The following is a 25,006-nucleotide window of genomic DNA, read 5'->3' on the forward strand; positions in this document are numbered from 1 at the left end:
CTTGTGTATTGCTTTAAGACTTGTGTATTGCATTAGTTTAAAGTTGGGAGGAGGGAAGAGTAGGAATGCACTTTCAAGGCCATTTGTTTCTCTAAAGAAGATAAGGTTCTTCTAAGGGAAGGGAAACTGATTCTTTAAACTAATTGGAGAATATGATTAATGACAAAATTAGAAAGGTGGAGATTTGTGTTTTAATATATTGTGCAAGGGGGTGGAGATTTCAGATTCCAGCTTCCTTCGAGCAAGCCTTTGCTGGTGTATTAGGCTAATAAAGGACTTTTCAGGTAAACAAGGCCTCAGAGTCACTTGAAAAGCCCAGAGTCGGAAACTTGACATCTGGAGCACATGCACCGGTTTTTATTATACAGGTAGTCCTCATTTAGCAACCACAATTGGAACTGGGAACTTGGTCATTAAGCAAAGCTAAGTAAAACCACAACCATCCTTACAATCTTACAAAGTTTTCCTTTGCTTTACAGACCTGAGAACTGGTCACAAAGTTACTTTTTCATCACGGTCGTAACTACAAACAGTCACTACCCGAGGCAGTCGCTAAATGAGCTACCCGTACTGTAAACACCACATCTTCAAAATATGATTGGTTTAATCTGCCAGGCCAAGGTGACATGCTTGGCTTTTGAATGGGATGCTGCCTCTAAAAAAGCAGATTAAGGCCAGAAGGAAAAGGACATGAATGGAAGGCTATTAATAAGATAATTGCCTCTGCAGAATGAGCCTGTGTCACCGTCGTTTATTTAGCAGACCAAACAGGCCCTAGAGATGAAGAGATGAACTTCAGGACAATTTTTACCTCCTGGAATATTCCATGCTCCACTCTCTCCCGGTGATAAAGGTCTTACTTGGGGCCGGTTCTGATGGAAACTTGGCAAGGCCACTTTATCCAGGTCAATCGATAATAGCTTCTGATGTTTCCAAAGGTTGCTAGAAGAGATAAAATCAAACCAAACTCTTTACGTTTCCTGGGCTGCTGATCAACCAAGACGACCAGAAAAATATAATTAATATCGAGAGCAGCGATGGCGAACCTTTTAGAGACCGAGTGCCCAAACTGCAACCCAAAACCCACTTATGTATCGTCGGGTGCCGGGTGGGCGTGGCCCATTGGGTGGGTGTGGCAATTGGGTGGGTGTGGCCCATTGGGTGGGCGTGGCTGCGGTGGTAACGGCAGACTGGGTGGGACTAAAAAGTTCAATCAATCAATTCCAACTTTGCGAGACCTTTTTTTTTCCCCGCGAGAAGCTGAAATTGATTGATTGAACCTTTAGGAATTTTTGCACACGGCGGCTGAGGCCTAAAGCAAAGAGGTTTTATAAAACCCAGCTGAAGGCCTAGGACTGGGGTGACGGCGCCCGTGCCCACAGAGAGGGCTCTGCGGGCCACCTGTGGCACACGCGCCATAGGTCCGCCACCACGGATCTAGAGGGAGGAAGGAAGGAGTCATTCTTGAGAGCATCAGATGTAACGGCTACAACAGGTCTCAGTCGGGGAGATGCTGGTTTAACCTGGTCCAGGCAGAACTGGGTAGTCAAGTCTGCGCACCTTAAAAATGCATCTTTGCACATTTCCCTTTACAGACTCTTAAAAGAGCTATTTTATTATTCACTAGATCTACTTGATCAAATCTGAAACTGAATTTTCTTTTCTAAAGAGACAGAAACGTTTAAAAAAAAGGAAAGAAAAAGAAGACAACCTGGGTGCTGTTTCGTTCAGAGGCTGTGGCTTGGCCCAGGACAAATGAGGACATGCCGGAAGTGAGCGAGGTTTCGGATCACGCAGATGAGCCTCCAGCACTTTGGAGTAGCGATGAAGGTGGTTCCCTGGAAATGTCGTAGAATAAAGAATGACTGGGAATCCTTGGAAGTCGGTCGCTTGCTGCTTTTTTCGAAACCTGAGAACTAGATCTTGGTTTTACTGAAGCCATCTCTTTACCCCATTTATTTGGGGAGGTGGGGGGGGTGTTTAAAAATAAACAACACTGAAGCAGGCAAGCCAAAAAGAGCTTGGTTCTGTGTAAGCCACTCAGAGTGTCTTGAGATGGGCTGAATTTATTTATTTATTTATTTATTTATTTATTTATTTATTTATTTATTTATTTATTTATTTAATTCCATTTATATCCCACCCTTCTCCGAAGACTCAGGGCGGCTTACAAGCTTAGCAGTGAATTGCCAATAAATAAAACCAACAGTGAACCGGCGGATCCTGGGGAAAAGATTAGAAAGCCGAAAGAGGCACTTTGCTTTCCTGCACAATCCGCAGATGCCGGGAGGCACCGAAAGAGCAAAGGAGTCGATGGGGCAAACATGGCAGCCTTGGAGAAAAAGCATGAAGAGGCAAACATCTCCCCAAACTAGGAATTGGTCTGACGTGGGGAGGAGGGGAAACATTTGAAATTTTTAAGGCGGAGGGGGAGGGGGAATTAGTGCTTTAAGCCTCTGCCACTTTTCACCCATTCGAACGGTTGCTTCTCAATCCTGGCCACTTTTAAGATGGGTGGACTTCAACTCCCAGAATTCCCCAGCCAGCTATGCTTTAAGGTGCGTGGAGTTCAACTTACAAGAATTCTCAACCTTGGCAACTTGAGGACTTTCCACTCCCAGAATCCCTCAGGTAGCTACAGAAATCCGCCCATCTTCCAAGTTGCCACGGTTGAGAAAGGCTGCCTCAGAACATCCCAAAGCGTATAAAAATGAGCCAACTCGCAGCCAAACCCACTTTGGTGGGAACCTTGCAAGCTATAAGTGGGTTGATGACGATGATGATGATGATGATAATAATAATGATGATGATAATAATGATGATGTTGGAAGGGACCTTGCAGGTCATCTAGTTCAACCCCTGCTCACGGAGGAAACCCTGTACCAGTGATGGCGAACCTTTTAGAGACCGAGTTGCCAAACTGCAACCCAAAACCCACTTATGTATTGTCGGGTGCTGGGTGGGCGTGGTCTATTGGGTGGGTGTGGCCCATTGGGTGCGCATGGCTGCGGTGGTAATGGCAGACTGGGTGGGACTAAAAAGTTGAATCAATCAATTCCAACTTTGCGAGAACTTTTTTTCCCCCGCAAGAAGTTGAAATTGATTGATTGATTGAACCTTTTTTTTTGCACACAGTGGCGGAGGCCTAAAGCGAAAAGGTTTTATAAAACCCAGCTGAAGGCCTAGGACTGGGGTGACGGCGCACGTGCCCACAGAGAGGGCTCTGCATGCCACCTGTGGCACATAGGTTCGCCACCACGGCCCTATACCATTTCAGACAAAGCATTGTCTAATGTCTTCTTAAAAACTTCCAGTGTTGGAGCACCCACAGCTTCTGGTGGCAGGTTGTTCCACTGGTTAATCGTTTTAACTGTCAGGAAGTTTCTCCTTAGTTCCAGGTTGCTTCTCTCCTTGATTAGTTTCCATCCGTTGCTTCTTGTCCTGCCTTTGGGCGCTTTGGAGAATAGCTCGACCCCCTTGCTGGAGAGGGAGGGGGCTTCAGTTTGTCACCTGTTCCCCCTTGTTCTACAGAACACCTCCCACCACCTCTGCCTTGACCCTCTTTTCTCCACCCCACTCCTGTTGTTTTCTCCCCCCCTTTTCTCCCGCTCCAGAAAAAAAAAAGATTGAAACTGACCACCTTAATAGAAACTTCTTGTCTTCTCCCCTCCACACCAAATGCCATCGCTCTGAGCGCTAACGGTAAAAAAAATTTTTTTAAAAAATCAAATCACCTTCCATTCTCTCTGGCAGAATGTAACCCGCCCCGGTTGGGGGCCGCTGCCTGTGTTCCGAATGGCTGAGGCTCGGCGGCATCACTCCGTAGGACGTATATTGCAGAATGGAGTCAAGCAGCCAGAAGCAATCTGGGGAAATCGAAAATGAATATATTAAATCGCGTCGGCGCTCTGAATAGGCCTGCTGAATAGCCAGATGAGCCAACTGTGAGCAGCACCATTTCTTGAAGTGGGATTTAAGTTAAAAATAATAATAATAATAATCCCTATCGATGCCGTCTGTTTTCCCAGACACCCTGCGCCGTTAAGAGTTGGCACTCTACACAGCTGAGATCCACCCTAGTTTTGCGGGGCTTCAGAGGGTGAGTGGGGGGGGGGGGGCTGAAAATGTCAAGCATTTTATCTTTTACTCTTCTGGAACTACATGTTGAAGGCAAGGTAGGTGGGAAGAGAGAGCCTGTTCGGTGTAGGGGTTAAGAGGGTTAAGGTGCTGGCCTAGAAACCAGGAGATGAAGACTTCTAGTCCCCCTTAGGTGTAAAAACAGACTGGGTGACTTTGGGGCACTCACCAGGAGACGGTGAATTCTAGTCCCACCTTAGACATGAATGCCAACTGACTGACTTTGGGCCAATCACCAGGAGATTGTGAGTTCTAGTGCCACCTTCAGGGTGAACGCAGTCTGGGTGGCTTTGGGCAATCACCAGGAGATGGTGAGTTCTAGTCCTCCTTTAGACATGAAAGCCAACGGTGGGTGACCTTGGGCCAATCACCAGGAGACTGTGAGTTCTAGTCCTCCTTTAGACATGAAAGCCAACTGTGGGTGACCTTGGGCCAATCACCAGGAGACTGTGAGTTCTAGTGCCACCTTCAGGATGAACGCAGTCTGGGTGGCTTCGGGCAATCACCAGGAGACTGAGTTATAGTCCTTTTTTAGACATGAAAGCCAGTTGGATGACCTTGGGCCAATCACCAGGAGACTGTGAATTCTAGTCCCGCCTTAGATATGAAAGCCAACTGGGTGAAGTTGGCCCAGTCCCTCTCTCTCGGTCCGACCTAGCTCACAGGGATGTTGTTGTGGGGGAAATAGGAGGAGGAAGGAGTATTGTGTATGTTCACTACCTTGGGTTACTTACAATGTAAAGTAATAAAAGTGGGATAGTCTTTAATTAATAAATAAATAGTAAGAGGAAGAGTCTGTTATATATAAGGCTATTATTATAGAAATTAAAAGACGCTTGCTTCTGGGGAGGAAAGCCATGGCAAATTTAGACAGCACACTAAAAAGCAGAGACGTCACCCTGCCAACAAAAGTGCGTATAGTCATAGCTATGGTCTTCCCAGTTGCAATGTATGGCAGTGAAAGCTGGACCATAAGAAAGGCTGAGCGCCAAAGAATGGAGGCCTTTGAACTCTGGTGCTGGAGAAGACTCCTGCGAGTCCCTTGGACTGCAAGGCGATCAAACCGGTCAGTCCTAGAGGAGATCAACCCTGACTGCTCTTTAGAAGGCCAGATGCTGAAGTTAAAACTCAAATACTTTGGCCACCTAATGAGAAGGAAGGACTCACTGGAGAAGAGCCTAAGGCTGGGAAAGGTTGAGGGCAAGAGAAGAATGGGATGACAGAGAATGAGGTGGCTGGATGGAGTCACTGAAGCAGTAGGCGTGAGCCTAAATGGATTCCAGAAGATGGTAGAGGACAGGAAGGCCTGGAGGAACGTTGTCCATGGGGTCGCGATGGGTCGGACATGACTTCGCAACTAACAACAACATTATTATAGAGGCATATAGAGGTTATTATATTAACTGGCTACAAGCCTTAGTAAAGCTCCCCCAAATTTGATAGCAACAGAAGGATAAAAAAGACCAGAGTTTTCACTTATTGTCGCTCTTACTTTTTAGTCTCCACTACATGCCATTTTAGTGGAGGGGAGGCCACTCAATATCATGGATATATTTTTTTTTCTCTTTCAGAAAATCTACAAATCTAGAGGTCCACAATGCTGTCGGGCTAAAGACCCAAACAAGTTCTTCTTTATTACACCCAGAGGTCAACCAAAGTGTTAACAAACCGAGTGAAATTCCTTATCACTGATTACCATGCTCCAATTTATATAATTAAGATTTGCTCTACTAACAGGCACGAAATGATGGCAGCCTTGAGTAATGCTACCTTCTTTGCTGGTACAACAAACTACCACGCAAAATGCTGTCACTCGTGAAGAACATGCTCCCCCGTATTTGATTAAAGTATTAAAAAATGTGTGGGAAATGTGTGGAACTTGGCTAACTCGAATACACGGTGAAGGCTCCAAGACAAGAAAAAACAAGTCCATGGTTCTCTGTTGCTTAGTGACACAGAAATCAAGAGAAGCCACACTGAGGTGCACTAAGCCAGGGATAAGCAACCTTGGCTCTTTTATGACTCGTGGACTTCAACTCCCAGAATTCCTGAGCCAGCCATGCTGAGGGGAAAGGGAGAGGTTTCCAAGCTGAGACAGGCTGGCTCAGGAACTCTGGGAGTTGAAGTCCACGAGTCATAAGAGAGCCAAGGTTGCCTACCCCTGCACTAGGCAAATCTCAACAGCAAAATCTTCGTAGAATACATAGAATACTCCTCAACCTACGACCACAATTGAGACTGAAAAATCTATTGTTTAGTGGGGGGGGGGGATTAAGTGAAGTGTCACATGACCACCCACAATTTTGTGACCTTTTTGCACAAGTCTTTAAGCAAAACTTCAGAGAATCACGAGTTGTGATCTCCTGCCAGCTTCCCCATGGACTCTGCTTGTCAGAAGCCAGCTGGGAAGGTTGCAAATAGTGACCACGTGATCCCAGGGTGTGGCCACCGTCATAAATACCTGCAGGTTACTAAGCACCCAAATTGCAACTGGATGACTATAGGCGTGTTGCAGTGGTCTTAACAGCACTAGGACTTAGACTGCATTCTAACCATTCTGCATGATGACTGGAAGGAAGGAAGGAAGGAAGGAAGGAAGGAAGGAAGGAAGGAAGGAAGGAAGGAAGGAAGGAAGGAAGGAAGGAAGATAGCACTTAGACTTATACACTGCTTCACAGTACTTTACGGCCCTCTCCAAGCAGTTTACAGAGGCAGCATAATTGCCCCCAACCATCTGGGTCCTCATTTTACCGACCTCGGAAGGATGGAAGGTTGAGTCAACCTTGAGCCAGTCAGGATCGAACTCCTGGCAGTGGGCAGACTCAGCCCGCAATACTGCATTCTAACCATTGTGCATGACGGATGGATGGATGGAAGGAAGGAAGGGCAACAGCAATAGCACTTAGACTTATATACTGCTTCACACTGCCTTACAGCCTTCTCTAAGCAGTTTACAGAGTCAGCATTTTGCCCCCAACAATCTGAGTCCTCATTTTACCGACCTCGGAAAGATGGAAGGCTGAGTCAACCTTAAGCCGGTGAGACTTAAATGCAAGGAGTAGTCATAAGTCCCCTTTTTCAGTGCTGTTGTGACTTTGAACAGTCACTAAACTAAAGTTTAGTGGTCAAAAGTGAAGGACTACCTTGTAAAAGGTTTGAAATAGAGCAGCAAATTATGCTTCTGCTGCTGCCTTCTTCATCATTTCCTCTTTTTTGAATGAATATTCTTCAGAGGTCGGAGCAATAGCACGCAAGCCCATGCTCTGCAATTCGCACAACACACTAGCTACAGAAAACGTGGGCTTGCAAATCTGGTTTCAAAGCCCGCTTTCCGATTCTGGGTTAACAGTCGACTGCAGATAACATTTTGTCAACTCAGACACCCCGTCAAAATACAGCGCTTCAAACAACGAGGAGGTTGGCCCAATCACTACATGAAATCTAGGCTTATTTATCACATTAAGCTGTGTCGTTGGCTTCATTTAACACAGCATGTGGGCGTCCAATCAATTTGCATGTAATTTTTATTAAAACTTTTAAACAAGAAGATTAAAAACCAACACCAAGTAGTATAGAGTAGGGAAGGAGAAAAAAGAAATCAAAGAAAACGGATAAAGGTCAAGAAAAGAAAGGGGGGAAAAACGTTGAAAAGAAAGAAAAAAAAAAGATATTAGGTGGCTTCCAAGATTCTTCACAGCAGTTATACAGTAAACACAGGTAGTCCTTGACTTACAACCATCAGCTTAGTGACCGTTCAAAGATACAGTGGCACTGAAAATGGCGACCTATGGCTGTTTTTCCCAGGACCGTTGCGGCATCGCCAGGGTCACATGATCAAAATTCAGACACTCGGCAACTGACTCACACTTAGGAGGTCTGCAATATCCCAGGGTCACCTGATCTGCTTTTGCAACCTTCTGACATGGGGAAGCCAGATTCACTTCACAACTGTGTTACTAACTTAACAACGGCAGCGGTGCCCTTCACAACTGGTCGTAAAACGGGGCAAAACTCACTTAGCAGCTGTCTCGCTTAGCAACGGAAATGTCAGGCTCAAGTGCGGGCGTTAAGTCGACGACTACCCGGATTAGGCCTGTTCGCTGCCTTATTTGTAAAACAAATAAAGGTGGGATACCAATAAATAAAGGATAAACAATGAGGCTTTTTTTACGGCTAGCAGATTTTCTTCGGAAAGTTTAACCCGTGCAATGAAACAGCCTTCAAAGTGGAGAAAGGAAAAGGCGGTTTTGAGACCCACACAGCCTCTGAAGCCATGTTGGGCGCAAGCTGACATTAGCGAAGATTCCCGACCCTGCTTGTCTTGGAGCCCCGAGCCAGATTTACTCTCAAATCATTTAAACACAGTTCAAAGGCCTCTTCGGCAAATCCTCCCCCCCCCCGCCCCACATTGCCCTTTGGTGGGAATGGATATTAATCTTCATAATCCTCGTGTCACCGAAGCGCGCACCTTTGATTTCTTTTCTCCTTAATACGGAGGTCAGACACATTTTTAGGATTTGCACATTATGTATGTGAGGAATTTTAAACACTGCTAAGCTTACTGAAGTCACAGCAGGAGTCACCGCCTCCAGCTCCTAGCGTGAAAGGCTAGCTCAAGGCCTTTCTACTTCGCTGCTAAAAACAGAACCGAGCACCCTTCTCTCATCCAACGTTGCTCAACCTTGGCAACTGGAGGACCCGTGGACTTCAATTCCCAGAATTCTCCAGCCATCATGGCTGGATGGGGAATTCTGGGAGTTGAAGTCCACAGGTTGGAAAACACTGCTCTAGAACTAATACCCGTCTTCCCCCGAAAATAAGACCGGGTCTTATGTTAATTTTTGCTCGCAAAAGATGCATTAGGTCTTATTTTCCAGTTAGGTCGTTGTTTCCCAGGAAATACGGTACTAAATGCGTCTGTCTGTCTGATGATCTTAACTGGGGCTTATTTTTGGGGTGGGGCTTATGAGCATCCTGAAAAATCACACTAGGGCTTATTTCCCGGTTAGGTCTTATTTTTTGATGGGGTTAGGGTTATTTTTTTATTTTTTATTTATTTTTAATCCCATTTATATCCCGCCCTTCTCCGAAGACTCAGGGCGGCTTACAATCTAAGAAGCACAAATCAAATGTGCTTAGCAATAGCCTTCATTCTATGTATATGCCTGCTTAGTAGGGCTTTCGCCCCTCCCCCAAGTGGCATTATTACAAAGTCAGCTTATTGCCCCCAACAATCTGGGTTAGGGTTAGGGTTCTTGCTACTCAACCATTGAAAGGGAGTCAAGGGACGTAGTATGCCAAAGCAATATTGACTTCTCAATTACAATACCAACCAAAGAATCTACATTGATTAGCTTATTAAACCTAAATACAGGTAATCCCCTAAGTTACAGTCACAACTGACCCCCAAAATTTCTGTCGCTAAGCAAGCTTTGGCCCATTTTGCAATTTCTTATCACCCTTAAGTGAATCACTGCAGTTGTTCAGTTAGCAACATGGTTGTTAAATGAATCTGGCTTCCCCCTTGACTTTGCTTGCCAGAAGGTTGCAAAACATTGCAACACGTGACCTTGGAACACTGCGACCGTCATAAATATGAGTCCGTTACCAAGTATCTCAATTTTGATCACGTGTCCATGGGGATGCTGCAACAGTGTGAAAATTGGTCATAAGACACTTTTTTCACTGCAGTTGTATCTTCAGTCACTAAACAAACTGTTGTAAATCAAGGATTAGCTGTAATCCTCAATGGGATAGATTAAGACTGGTATTTTTTTTTCCAATACTTATCCCAACCTTATCAACTTTAAGATATGTAGAGATGAACTTCCAGGATTCTAGAAGGCGAAGCCTGCAGATCTTCAAGTTGCTAAGATGGAGAAACACTGCTCATCAACCTTTTTATTATTATTACTGTACATAGTTATAATTTACATCAACATGAAATAAACCTTAGGAAAGATTAATTTTTTCTGAAATGTAGATTCCACAGGCAATGTGTTCTGGAATCAATGCAAACTGTGACTCTGGATCGTCACAGTACATTTATTTTAACAATTTCAAAGTAGAGATTTATAAAGCAACTGGAGATTGCAGTGTTCTGATTTCAAAATGTCCTGTTCCAACTTCCAACAAATATGTTGAGTATCACCTGTTCCAACGTTATCAGAATTGGCCCAATCTGAACACGGACTGTTTCAACCTCCATTCCATAACTGGAACAGACTGCTTCAGAGTCAGCCTACTTCCCATAAAGTGAGAATAATTTGTTCCAACAGAATCCTTCTAATGAGATTGGAAGTTGCTTCTATTTAAACTTGTTTATTAGAGCGTTCTATCCGAGGCTAGCTGGCTGGCTGGCTAGCTATAAAATAAAGGAAAGGTATAATCTTCTGAATGTCTCCAATTTTCAATAAACATGTCTTATAATTTTCAGCTTTCTCCAATAGTTAATTTAACCACACAAATCCCTGACTGGGGTCAACATCATAAGAGTTTAAAAGCCAGGTATTTAACTTCAATTTGTTGATCAAGCTACCTCAGTGTTTCTCAAATTTGATGGGACGTGTGGTCTTCAGTTCCCAGAATCCAAGTCAGAATACTGGTTGAGGAATTCTGGAAATTAAGTCCACGTCTTAAAAGTTGCCAATTTTGAGAAACACTAAGCTACATTAAGATATGGTCCTGAGCCATCAGGTAACTTGGTTTGAAATACTGTGCAAAACTGGCCAATTGTTTCGTTAATAAACCATGTGCAAACCTAGTCAGTCTTGGCTTGTGTGCAGAAGTGTAATACGGAAGGGCTTGTGTGTTGTAGTGCAAAACAAGACAACTACTTACTCGACTTGGCATTAGGTATGAACAAGATCGAGGTTCCAAATCTTGGAGAAGAATTTTTTTTATATACGGTCAGTTCTCTGTATTTCAGCACTGGCTAATGAAAGTGTCATGAGAAGACACATCGGTAATGAGTACAATAGAATTTACAAACGGCTTGTAAATCTACAAATTTCAGATCCCAAGGTGCCAAGTGGAAACTTTATTTTTATTTGATTTACGCACAGTCTTCCATTTTGGAATCTGCCACTGTGCTCAAGTGTTACGATAACTGGAATGCGTCGCGCAGTTTTACGCACCTTTCTGCCGGTGGCTGTCATCCAGGCAGTTCGAGTCCCCATACAAAACAATTCTGCCTCCGCCTTCTGTAGGAACTTGGAAGAGGCCCAAAATGGGAACGTGTTCGACTATGGCTGTCTCCTGCTTTAAAACTTCCAGACCTAGGAGGAAAAGGGAGAAAGGGAAGGGATCAAACTGCATCAAACAGCACCCGAAGCTTCAGTCGGTATAGAATACGGGTAGTCCTCGACTTATGACCACAACGGAGCCCCAAATGTCTGTTGCTAAGTGAGACAATCATTAAAGAGAGTTTTGCCTCATTTCACAACCTTTCTTGCCACAGTTGTTGAGTGAATCACCGCAGTTGCTAAGTCAGTAATACGATTGTTAAGTGAATCTGGCTTTCCCCAATGAACTTGCTCATCAGAGGGTCACGAAACGTGATCACACGACCACAGGACGCTGCAACCGTCATCGACATGAGCCAGTTGCCAAGCATCGGAATTCTGATCACGTGACCCGGGGGGGTATGTTGCGGTGGCCGCAAGCATGAAAAACACTCGTTAAGTCACTTTCTTCAGTGCCGTTGTAATTGCAAACGGTCGCTAAACGAAGGGTTGTAAGCTGAGTGTCAAATTTCCGACGTATGGGCTTTTCAAGTGACTCTGAGGCCTTGTTTACCTTAAAAGTCCTTTATTCAGCCTAATACACTGGCAAATGCTTGCTCGAAGGAAGCTGGAATCTGAAATCTCCGCCCCCTTGCACAATATATTAAAACAGAATTCTCCACCTTTCTAATTTTGTCATTAATCATATTCTGCAATTAATTTAAAGAATCAGTTTCCCGCCAAGGTCTTATCTTCTCTAGTTAGAGATGGCCTTGAAAGGTGCAATCCTCCTCATCCCCCCTCCCAACCTTAAACTCGATCTCTTAAAGCAGTACACAAGTTTAACATATGCAATGGCGACTTCTTCATCTCTCGTCAAGCAATAACATTCGATGTTAGCAGCGCTGACATTGAGGACTACTTGTTTAGTGGTGTGGGCAGAGCCGTGCCCATGGAACACGTCTCTTTGGCGAGGCGCACTGGTTGCCAGTTTGCTGCCAAGTGCAACTCAAGGTGCTGGCTGTTGCCTATAAATCAATGGCCGGTGTTGGATCTTCGTCTTTTGCGCTCAATTGCTTTGATCGCAATTTCTTCGTTGGAATGTTGTGAGCCGCCCAGAGTTAAGGAGAAGCAGGTGGCATGCAGAAAGGCTGAGCGCCAAAGAATTGAGGCCTTTGAACTATGGTGCTGGAGAAGACTCCTGCGAGTCCCTTGGACTGCAAGGCGATCAAACCGGTTAGTCCTAGAGGAGATCAACCCTGACTGCTCTTTAGAAGGCCAGATCCTGAAGTTGAAACTCAAATCCATTGGCCACCTCATGAGAAGGAAGGACTCACTGGAGAAGAGCCTAATGCTGGGAAAGGTTGAGGGCAAGAGAAGAAAGGGACGACAGAGAAGGTGGTGGCTGGATGGAGTCACTGAAGCGGTAGGCGTGAGCCTAAATGGACTCCAGAAGATGGTAGAGGACAGGAAGGCCTGGAGGAACGTTGTCCATGGGGTTGTGATGGGTCGGACACGACTTCACAACTAACAACAACAACAACAAGGCAGCAGGCAAGATCATACATTATTTTCATCACCATTATCGCCACCACCATCACCTTGGTCAGCATTTGAAACCTCTGGCGTGTAACAGCACACAGCGATGAGCACTATGAAACCTGCCCTGGCCGCAGTAGCTGCCACTTAGCTTCTGGGGCCAATTAGAAAAAAAAGATGGTTGTCTGTCGGAGAGAGATTGGCAAAGCCGGGGGAGGAGTCAAGCAGGGAATTAGTCTGGAATCCTTACGTAGGTACAAGAAGGCAAGATCCGACCGCCCTTAACCTTATTTAGCCTGGCCCGGGTACAAATCGCCAGTCTGGGAAGATTCCCAGGAAATAGGCATTGAGCAATTAAAGTAGCTTTGAAGCTTTCACATCTAGATCTGGTTGTTCACATCTGACATTGCCACCCTTAAAAGTTCTCCAAATCTGGACATCTACACTCACCCAGTAAGATTGGGAAGAGAGGGATTTTTGTTTTGTTTTTTGCAGAAGGTCATCTGGGGGTAAAACTTTTCAGGGATGGCTGAACGTCTCTTCCATGCAACAGTTTACCCCAGATATTCAATCCTCTTCTACCTCACTAAGTTTCTGGAGGGCCCTTTTAAGAACATACTCAGGGATGCCTGAACCTCACTGTAGGTAACTCTATTCATAGTGCATAATTGTTATTTTATGCTAGTGCTTCATATGTCAGGTGTTTGTAATCCTTTATTTTGGCATTCAGAAAGCTGCTTAGGGGAATTTAGTGGCGTAGGAGTCTTAGGAAACAAAATAATAAAGGATCAAAGTACATTCCCTCAAACAAGAGATGTAAAATACGGTTTTCTTCTTTTCTTACGCACTTAGTACACTTTAAAGTAACACGTTTCCTGGACCTCCCAAGGAATAGATTACCTATATTAATGCAAAGCTTTCCCAAGCTTTCCTTGTTAAAAGAAAACAGGAGATTCAAGCTCACATCTACAAGAATATTAAACAGAAGAGAGGGACTCGGTACCTTGATCCTTAAAAGTCTGTGCAATTACAGTGCCATCTTCTGGAAACTTTGCAATACTGCACCCCGAGGCATAATTCACTGAAAATGAAATACACGTATTTGTGTGTTAGACCAGAGTTCCCCAACCTTTTTCGCTTTGCGGACCAGCGTGGGGGGGGGAAGGGGGAGAGGGGATGGTTCCGTGTGAGCGGCGGGCAAACGTGCATGATCGTGCGGCTCTGTTGGCGCAAGTGGCATGCACATGCGCCCGCGGCTCACGCAAATGAAGCACACGCATGCACGCTCCCTGCTCAAGCAAGTGGGGATGCATGCGCGCGCACACACACCCACTCCTTCCGCGGCCCGGCTCTGAAAGGCTCAAGGCCCAGTAGTGGCCCGCAGCCTGGGGATTGGAGACCCCTGTGTTAGGCAATTCTACTTCATTTTAATTAAAAAAACCTGTAGCCAATGATTTCTCTCTATTCCAGGGCTCTTCAAACTTGGCCCTTTTATGAGTTGTGGACTCCCAGAATTCCTGAGCCAACCTGGCTCAGCTTGGAAACCTCTCCCTTTCCCCTCAGCATGGCTGGCTCGGGGATTCTGGGAGTTGAAGTCCACAAGTCATAAAGCAGCCTAGGCCAGGGGTAGGCCACCTTGGCTCTTTTACGACTTGTGGACTTCAACTCCCAGAATTCCTGAGCCAGCATGGCTCAGCTTGGAAACCTCTCCCTTTCCCCTCAGCATGGCTGGCTCAGGAATTCTGGGAGTTGAAGTCCACGAGTCATAAAAGAGCCAAGGTCGCCTAGCCCTGACCTAGGTGATCCCTATCCAACCCAAAGGAAGGCGTTGAAAGTTCTGACAAGTAATGGGATCTGATAATATTATGCTTTCAGAAAATGGACTTGAGGGTGGTCCATCACTGGAGGCTTTCCAAAAAAAGATTGGACAACCATTTGTCTCAGGTGGTATGAAGACTCACGGACGGTGGGTTGGAGCAGACCACCTCCAAGGACGCATTCTAGCCCTATGATCCGGTGGACTGCAAGGACCGTGGCTTGTTCTTGGCACCTTAAGACTCCTTGTGGGAAGCCCACTTCAAAGAGAACCTACATGTGGCCTTTCAAAGAGGCATTTGTAAACGTCTTGGATTCGATCCGGCTGGATATGGTGGAACCACAGACACTTGTCCCTCAATCTGGCCCTTCTCATCACAGACTCCTTTGTTGTAACTTTGAACATTCACTAAGCGAATAGTCGTCAGGGGAGAACGTCCCGTACTTACTTTCCTGGCTTTCCAAGGTGAAATCTCCTTCGTAGAGCCCATCGCTAAAGGCCATGCCCCAGACGGAGAGGAGATCGTTGAGGGCTGGAATATTGGCTCCTCCAGTATCCGGCATCCACCACTGCCTGAGAAATCAGCAGAAGAGCACCAGCGATGTTCGGGGAGGGGTGGGGGAGGAGAAGACATGTATAAAGACTAGTTACCGTACAGGTAGTCCTCGACATACGACCACAATGGAACCCCCCCCTCCCAAATTTCTGTTGCTAAGTGAAGCGTTCCGTTAAGTGAGTTTTGCAACAGTTCTTGCCACCATTGTTCAGGGAACCCCCTCCAGCTATGAAGTTAACGACACGGCTATTAAGCGAACCCGGCTTTCCCTCTCCCCCCCACCCCGTTGACTTTGCTTGTCAGAAGGTCGCAAAAGAGGATCACGTGATCCTGGGACACTGCAAGCGTCATAAACACAAGTCATTTGCCGAGTGTCTGAATTTTGATCGCGTGACCCTGGGGACGCTGCAGCGGTCGCAAGCGTGAAAAACGGTCACGGACCTTTTCTCACGGTGCCGTTGTAACGCTGAACGGTCTCACTAAATGAACTGCTGTAATTCGAGGACTACCTGTACAAACGGGATCCCATCTACCTAATCTGCATGCCACGGTTGCGGTCAACCCCCCCCCAGGGCGACAGTAAGCATGATAATTTGACCGAAGAAGCCCTTTTAGAGGTGAGCCTCTGCTCTTAAGGGGCTTAAAATAAAATTCTACGCGGGGCTTCTAAGGGTTGAGCTAAATGGCTAGCACCTCAGCCTTCCCTGTAATCCTGGCTTAAATGAATTAAAGGTTTACAGTGCTCTCTCTTATCCACTTTGAAATAACCTTTTACATTTTAAAAGCATCATCCCCTGAAGGAACAAAAAGCCCGGTGAAATACGGCGCTTTAATCATGAATCAGAATTTTCTAATCAGATGTCTAAGGCAAAAAAACCAAACAAAAAAAAATTTGATTGGATTTGCAAGCAATGCTAAGCCGGGATTTATTGCCGTTAAGTTGGAACATGCCCGTCTAAAGCCGCAGGCTCCCAGGTTGCTCTGCCTTCCACCCATCTAAGAGAGGAGAAGCCCGCTTGCAGTGAATATTGGCTTAATATTATATTTGAACCAGCTTCTAGGGCTTAAAAGAAATTTCAGCTGGTCAAGTAAAGCAGCCAAAAAAGAAACGGGGTCTGAAGGTGTTTTCAGAGCAGGTCTGAGAGGAACAAAGAGAAGCAGCTTTGGTACAAAGAGACACAAAGTGTGTGTTGTGATTCAGGGTCAGCCTGTGGGTTCGGCAGTTGGGTCGGACGACTCAGAGGAGGAGGAGGAGGAGGGGGGTGTTGAAGAGCTTGCTGAGGGGATTGGACAGCTTGATGAGAGCCCCCAGCAAGGCCCCTCCCACCTGGTCACCACGGAGACCCAGCTGTGTGAGCCTGACAGCGTGGATGAAGATGACCCACAGCTGGCCCTGTTCAAGGACGCCCAACGCAGGAGGCAGTCAATCAGGAGTAAACAGAGGAAGGCAATGGGGCACCTCGGAAGGAGGCAGAGAGAAGCCACACCCTGAACTCTATATAAGGGGAATGTGTGGGGAGGGCTGGTTTGCTGAAGGCAACCGCTTGGATTGTTCCTGCTTCTTAGCTCGTGTTTTATGGTTGGTGTCTTGTCTTGCTCTTGTTTTATGTGAATAAATTTGGCAGGCTTTATTCCAGCCTCTTGCCGTTCGTAAAGGGGTCGTCCCTGCTTTTGCTGCAGGGCCGGTAGCAGGCTGGTATAGAACAGTGTGGTAGACGTTCTCCCAGCTCACAAAAGAAATATATGGGTGCAATGTTAACACCCAGCTCGCTGGCCTTTTATACTCTGGGAATTATGGAACTCCTATCTTGCCACTCATTGCAGCAAGAAAACACAGTACAGGCCATCGACTTACAACAGCTCATTTAGTGGCCGTTCAAAATTACAAAGGCACTGGAAAAAGTGACTTACGGCCATTTCTCGCAGTCAACCACCTTTGTAGCATCCCCGTGATCATGTGATGCAAATTCAGAGGCTTGGCAACTGGCTCATACTTAACGACCGTTGCCGTGTCTCCGGGTGATGCGGTCACCTTTTGCAACTCTCTGGCCAGCCAAAGTCAAGGGGGGAAGAAAAAGATTCACTTCACAACCGTGTGACCAACTTAAGCACCACACTTAACAACTGTGGCGAGACAGGTGGTAAAATGGGGCAAAACTCAAGTTAACACTTGTCTCACTTAACAACAGGAATTTTGGGCTCAATTGTGGTGGTGGACTAACTGTATATGTGGGTAGTCTTCAGGTTACGACAGCAACACTGGGATGGCCACTGCCAAGGGAGGCAATTGTATCCGTAATTCTGTAAACTGTGAGGTCACGTGACGGCTTAGCAATGGTCATCCTGCCATTCCCGTTTCTGTCATTAACTGAATCCCACCGGTCGTTAGCAGAGGACCTGCCCCAGTCTAGACCATTCCCAGCTTGGTCCCCCCCCAAGCCCAGAGTCTCGGATCTTCCACTGCCTTCCTTTCAACCATGTGTCCCCAACCTGTGGGCTGCAGCCCACTCCCAGGCTGCGGCCTGATGGACCCTGGGCTGCAGAACAGGCTGGCCATTGCACGCATTCACCCCCACTCGTGCTAGTGCCGCCACCGCTACGCAAAAGGGGCGCTGCGCGACAAAACAGAGCGGTGCGAGTGTCACGTGGGCACTAGCACCGCCCCGTTTGCACTGTGCATGCGCGCGCATCAAATGCATTCCCCCTCTCTTTCCCTCCGGTCCGCCAGCCGAGAAAGGTTGGAGACCTCTGCTTTAAACTCTCTCCCCCCCTCCCACCCACCTGCCCCTCTGCCATTCAGCTGCCCCGCCTCCCCGTGGAAAAGAGAACCGTTTGCGATGGCTTCCAATCTCTCTTACCGTGTGTTTTCGTCGTAAAACTTCACTTTCCTCATCACGGAAGTGTTGTACCAATCGCTGAACACGACGAGCGACAGTCCGTTGTCGACATCCCTTCTCAGCTTGACGATTTCTTCTGGGAAATACTCTTCCTCGCTGTCCACCATCAGCAACGTTCCTGCATAAACAGAATCTGGAGGCTGCAGGTGATCGCGTCAACATACTTATCAGATTATTGGGATGAATGGAAAAAGAGGGTCAAATAGCCATACAGGTCGCTGCCTTGAGGCCACCCCCTCCTTTTTAAAAAATATGGTATACTGGTAGTCCTCGACCTACGGTGACAGCTGAGACCAAAATTTCCATTGCTAAGCCAGACAGCCGTTATATCGACGCTGCTAACATCGGATGTTCTTGCTTTGACAACCGATGGAAAGGCAGCCATTTTCTCTGTTTCTCTTTTTTCTTGCTTTTAGAATTAATTGGCGCTGGGAGGAGGGATTGGGATGCGAGCTCAGTTAGCCATAATAATACTAACTCTGCCGTGGGAACCCAAGGACAAACTGGGTCCAGAGCTGATAACGACTGGCGGGCTGGAGAGCTGGGGAAAAAGCCTGTGCTTTAAGCTAATTGGGGAATGTGGGCAGAGTTGGCAACTAGCATGTATTCACAATGGCTGCAGCCTCCCAAGGTCACGTGATCAACATTTTGTGACCTTCTCAAGTCAGCTTCTGACAAGCAAAGTTGATGGGGAAAGCCAGATTCGCTTAACAACTGCATGTTCCACTTATCAACTGCAGTGATTCACCTAACAACTGTGGCAAAAAAAGGTTGCAAAACTGGGTGCAACTCACTTAATAACTGCCTTGCTTAGAAATGGAAATTCTGGTCCCAACTGCAGTCACACGTCAAGGACTCCCTGTACATATTATATTATGATATTATGACTAGGCTTATGTAGGAGGAAAGCAGGCAAAGTTGGGGATGGAGTTAAACTTGTAATCTGCTTAGAGTCCCTACGTTGTCACAAACGTAGCCCCCAACCCCCCTTAAATTTCTTTGACCCTTTAGACTGACTGTTACTAGATTCTTGTTTATCGGCTTCAATAAATCTTCCGTGCTGCAACTTAACCTAGGGTCCTGATCCTTTGTGCCTGGCAGCTTGCATAAATATGCTGGATTAAAATAAACGGGGCTGGATAATTTGTGATCCGTCTTCTCATCCCTTCTCTTTCCCTCAAGGAAACCCATCCCTTGCTCAAGAAGTCGGATGAACCTGTCGTCACATTAAGCCACAGTACGTTTTATTGGGGCATAAAATAATATACTGAAGTCAGCAGAGGAATCGTTTTGTTAATTTGAGGTTGGAGTCAAGTCTTGTGTTTGCGAATGCATCTTTGGGTTCCTAAGATATACTAAAACCTGTGCACTTTTCACCCTAACCTGCAGAATGTCACCCTCAATGTCCTTTTGTACAATAAAATGACTGAATGTTAAACAGATATTCAGTGAGGTCAAGAGAAAATCTGACACTGCATATCAAAGGTAATAAAAGCCCTACAATAAATCAGCCTCATGGACTCTTATCAAATAACAATGACAACGCTGCATTAAGAAATCCTACTTAGGATTCAGGGCCTCAAGTTCATTTCTTAAGTGTTTCAACAACCTGATAATTATAAAGAACAATCTCCTGCTATCCACTTTGAAAGAGGGCAATTTGAATTTTCATATAAAAACATTCAAATATAATTAGCAGTAGCTCACTTCAAAATTGCTGTCCTATTAGACAGATTCAAGTCCTACTCTTCTCTCTTGTTTTGATAACTCTTCCATTTTCTTTTACCGTAATAACTAAATGGCATTTTCCATCTAAACTGAGCTGCCAAGACACATAAAATGAAGGTTACCAGGTCTTGAGCACCAAAAGCTCAATTTAGATCTGGCACCAAAAATAAGTCCACAATTCTCGGAGACATCCTTTTTTCAGATCAAACAGACATATTTTTATACTTGAGTCCAGATTGCAGAACAGTTTGTTGTTTAGCAAATTATTAGATGGTATAAACCTGAATCTGCCTATCTTTGGTTTTATGGATTTTGAAATCCTGAGATTTGGATTCATCTAAAAGGAAATAAACACCAACTTATCATTACTTACCATACTGACTGGCATCAAAGCATGTGAATGGGGAACCAAGGACCTCAATGAAATAACCCATGCTTCTCAAATGCTGGTACATATCTCTGAAGTTGGTATGAATGTGGTCACCATTCCTAAAGAGGTGAACAAATCAAATATGTTGTCTAATCATCTCTCAAACTGCTTTCTGATCTACCAGAAATTTCAATTACTTTTTATGGAATGAAATTCTTGGGGAAAGGAGAGGAGGGAAAGGGAAGGGAGGGGGAGGGGAACGGAAGGGAGGGGAGGGGGGAAGAAGGAAGGGAGGAAAGAAGAGAGGAAGAAGAGAGAGAGATTGTAATTCACAGAAAATAAAATAGACAATAGAAAGAATATTCAAAAAGCTCAGTATCAAAGTGTCTTTATCTGCCAGGCTGCACAAAACGTGTACCAAGTAAAAATAGCAAATAAAATCTAAAATTGAATAAACTAAATATTTATCGTGTCTCAGAGGAAACGACTTTATCCAAACACTGAAAGAACATAAGCAATGATTTCCTGCATATGATTACATCTTAACTTGAAAATAAGCTGCCAACAGATTCAAGTGCAAATTTAGAAAGTATTAGGAGACTTTTTAAAACCAACCAGAACCTATTCAAAAGAGTTTCACCAAAGATGTATTTATTCTTACCTCGTTTAAAAAGGTAGGCTTTACTGCCTACCTATATGCACACTGTAGTTATTTGCAAGAAGAAATGTAGATACAGATGCATAGATTTTCAAGCAGAGTATTATATCTTCAGAATAAAAAACACTAATAATAGATAACAATTTACACTGAGCTCATTGTACATCTTCATATCTCAACGTTATCATCCATAAATAATTATCAGAACTGTATAAACATACCAATCTAATGGATCATTCTTCATTCTTAAATTATCCCTTGGAAAATATCCTGGTGGATAGCAAAGATTGTGATACTGATCCCACAGGATCCGCTTATTCCGAGGAGGGGTTGGGACAATTTTCACTTTGATGGGGAGTTTTACGGTTGAAGTTTGTTCAGCACCAACTTTTGACTGAAAACAAGCAAAACAAAATCGAACCAATTTCCTGAACAAAACCCATTTTGTAATCCAATCCACTGATAATACCCATCCATACATAAACTACCACGCTGTTCCATTTCAGGGCAAGCCATGCTATGCAAAAACAGAACAGCAATAAGAGCAAGCCCAAGAAATGAAGAGATAAGACACAAAGGAAATACAGCTATATAGTTAATGCCAACAATGTTTTACAAAACCTCTTCCTAACTTCCTCCTTACAAACCAGTCTTGTTTCAATCATATCCATACACTGTTTCCTAAGCATATTTTAACTGAAGGAAGCAACTACACTTCAGTTATCTGAAGCTTGTGCCACTTGAACATTTCAAAGCAACTTTTCAGGATCCTTCCCAAAGTACTAAAGATTCTTAGACTATTGATCTTATTAGAGAGTCAGTGCTGCGTAGTGGCAAGTTATCCTCTTTGGAGATCCAAACCAATGGATGCCCACATTATAATGAGGCTACATATCCCTCTGTGGCAGTGTTTGTCCATGGCATCAAGCATGCATATATCAAAACATGAGCTTTAAAAGGTTCAGCCAACCTCGTTCTCTGCTGGGGAGGAAATGGTGATCATGACGTGTCCTTGCGCTATGCCTTCCCAAGTGGCTGCTTTCTTGGCGACGGAGATGGAAATGGCGAGGTACCCTGACCAAGGCCATAAAACAGGAGAGTAGGAAAACGCCACCTCAATGTGATCTCCGTTTTGCGGCAAATAGGGCTGCCAATCCGGCTACAAAGGATAAAATAGAAAGCAAATGCATGTTCAAAGTACCGAGGCCGCAGATGCTGAAGAATTGGAGAAGCAGAACAGTGAACACAATACTGGTTAGAACCTAGAATAACATAGAATAAGAGTTGGAAGGGACCTTGGAGGTCATCTAGTCCAATTCCCTGCATGGGCAGAAGAGTCTATAGTACCACCAGGGGTAGGCAACCTTGGCTCTTCTATGACTTGTGGACTTCAATTCCCAGAATTCCTGAGCCAGCCATGCTGAGGGGAGAGGGAGAGGTTTCCATGCTGAGCCACGCTGGCTCAGGAATTCTGGGAGTTGAAGTCCACGAGTCATAAAAGAGCCAAGGTTGCCTACCCTTGGTCTATACCATTTCAGACAAGTGTCTTCTTAAACACCTCACTGGATGGAGTACCCACAACTTCTGGAGGCAAGTTGTTCCACTGATTAATTGTTCTCACTGTCAGGAAAGCTCTAGGTTGCTTCTCTCCTTGATTAATTCCCATCCAATCCTTCTTGCCCTGCCTTCAGGTGCTTCGGAGAAGAGCCTGACCCCTTCTTTGGGGTAGCCCCTCAAATACTGGAACGCTGCTACCATGTCACCCGTAGTCTTTCTTTTCACTTAGTCAGTGTCATATATTCTATGGTTTGGATTTCTCTCTTTTGGCTTGTGGTCACGTTTGCAGCAAACAATCTGCCACACTGAGGCAAACGTGATCCTTTCAAAAAATGTGAACTACTTAGTTTTAGGGATTGCATCCAATCACACTACTTCTCAGGATAGACAATAAATGAAAGGAATAGAATGAGACAATAATAAGCACAGGGGATACAGATAGTCCTCGGGTCATGAAAGCAAATGGGATGGGGATTGCTGTTGATAAAAGAGAGCCATAGTGGCGCAGTGGTCAGAAGGCAGCATTGCAAGCTGACTCCCTGCTCACTGCCAGCAGTTCGATCCTGACTGGCTCAAGGTTGAGTCAGCCTTGCATCCTTCCGAGGTCGGTAAAATGAGGACCCAGATTGTTAGGAGCCATAGGCTGACTCTGTAAACTGCTTAGAGAGGGCTGTAAAGTGGTATGTAAGTCTAAGTGCTGTTGCTATTGTCCATCCATCCATCCTGCACAGTGGTTAGAATGCAGCATTACAGGCTAATTCTGCCCACTGCCTGGAGTTCGATCCTGACCGGCTCAAAGTTGATTCAGCCTTCCATCCTTCCACAGTCAGTAAAATGAGGATCCAGATTGTTGGGGGCAACAGGCCGACTCTGTAAACCGCTTAGAGAGGGCTGTCAAGCACCGTGAAGCGGTATATAAGTCTAAGTGCTATCACTATTGCCCTTCCTTCTATCCATCCATCCATCAATCCATGATGCACAGTGGTTAGAATGCAGTATTGCAGGCTGACTCTGCCGATTGCCAGGAGTTCAATCCTTACCAGCTCAAGGCTGACTCAGCCTTATGTCCTTCCGAGGTCGGTAAAAATGCTTAGAGAGGGCCATAAAGCACTGCGAAGTGTTATATAAGTCTAAGTGCTATTGCTATTGTGATGAGATTGTAAAGCATGATGCCATGTGACCACACTCGTTGGTGATGACAATCTCAGCAGTCCCAGTTGCCCTCATAACCCCAAGATGTGCCAGTTAAGCAGGAAGTGGCAGATGTGCCAAATAAGGCACCGCAGGAGCAGTGGTGATGGCGGGGCCTGCGTTGGTGTGTGTGTGTCTGCGTGTGTGCCGCAAGCAGGGACATGTGTGAGACTTACTAGAGTGACTTGTAACCTTCTGTCGGCTTCACCATTGATTTTGCTTGGGGGAAGCCGGCAGGAAAGAATGTAAATGGGTTCATGTGGCTGCAGCTCCCTATAATGTCATAACGGTGAGCTGGGCAACCGGTGCCTGGATCACAATTACGTGACTGCAAAGGCCAGAACTTTGAGGACTGGTCAAATATCCATTTTTTTCAGTCCTGCCAAAACTTTGAATGGTCACTGAATGGATGGACATAAGCCGAGGACTATCTACAGCTGTTTGGAACTTTACAGTACCTCAAGCCCATTAAAATTTTTTTTTCAAATGTTTCAGTTAAAATCTAGACAATCTGGCTTAGGGAATGACTTAACCTGTGAGTGGAAAAAAATGGGCATCAGATAAAGACTTTTTAAAATGGAATTCTTTTCTTTTATAGTTACAACTCCCACTTCACCTGACCTGGAATGACTTAAAGCCAGCCCAGCTTGTCTGACCTGCTTGATCAGTCTAAACTCCTTTTTGAAACAGATGACGCTTTCAAACTGTCTTCAAAAATGGACCTTTCCAGCAAAAACTCTTAGCCTATTTTCTAGAAGGCAATTTCTTCCTTTCTGAGTAAACGCAGGAATCCACTCTCTTCCCATTTAAAAGGGAATCGTCCTGATTTTTTGTTTGCAAGGCAACGCACATGCCTGGATTAATGCTTCAAGCCCTTGTTTGCTGAATAACACTCAAGGTGTGGCAGAAATCTACTCTCAAGGCTTATCCTTCCTTGGTGGGTTATCAAGCTGGTGCGCCAGAATAATAACAAGGGTTAAGCATTCCGAACCCACTAATTGCCCCTTTCAAATTAAGCCCGAGGCAAAGATAAACCTGAATTGATTTGATAGAAGACTGTAACGCTGCATTTCCCAACACGATGGCACAATTATATCAGAATGGGACATAAAGGTTTCTCTGTCCCGAATGGATTGCAATGCATTAAAGGCATTAAAACAACAACAACAAAAAATGACACGATAGAATTCATCTTCTCCACTAAAAATTGTTCTTAAAAAAAATGACACGGCAAAAGAAATCCTGATTTATATTCATGTCCCTGATATAAAATGGAAAGAGCTGAACCCTCCTCTCATAACCACCTGTTTAGTCAACACTGGAAAAATAACTTA

The 25,006-nt window shown here is 45.1% G+C and overlaps 1 protein-coding gene across 7 annotated transcripts in view; it reads right to left on the reverse strand.

The window, feature by feature from the left end:
• Positions 1-587: 587 nt before the first annotated feature.
• The window catches only part of MBTPS1 (membrane bound transcription factor peptidase, site 1), a 50,089-nt gene continuing 25,670 nt past the window's right edge, over positions 588-25,006 (reverse strand). For 5 of the 7 annotated variants that reach the window (XM_083370665.1, XM_083370659.1, XM_083370662.1 and 2 more), the window contains 10 exons: positions 21,895-22,083; positions 21,146-21,318; positions 20,270-20,385; positions 18,130-18,286; positions 15,164-15,288; positions 13,903-13,980; positions 11,274-11,414; positions 3,735-3,866; positions 1,712-1,838; positions 590-942 (listed from right to left, as the gene is read on the reverse strand). In XM_083370665.1, coding sequence (XP_083226791.1) covers positions 756-942; positions 1,712-1,838; positions 3,735-3,866; positions 11,274-11,414; positions 13,903-13,980; positions 15,164-15,288; positions 18,130-18,286; positions 20,270-20,385; positions 21,146-21,318; positions 21,895-22,083 — 1,425 coding nt within the window. In that variant the 3' untranslated portion in view covers positions 590-755. Of the gene's footprint in view, positions 943-1,711; positions 1,839-3,734; positions 3,867-11,273; positions 11,415-13,902; positions 13,981-15,163; positions 15,289-18,129; positions 18,287-20,269; positions 20,386-21,145; positions 21,319-21,894; positions 22,084-25,006 lie in introns of all 7 variants that reach the window. The other 2 variants (XM_083370663.1, XM_083370664.1) reach the window with 2 other exon arrangements.

The sequence above is a fragment of the Vipera ursinii genome (genome assembly GCF_947247035.1).
Source record: "Vipera ursinii genome assembly, chromosome: 10".
NCBI lineage: Eukaryota > Metazoa > Chordata > Lepidosauria > Squamata > Viperidae > Vipera > Vipera ursinii.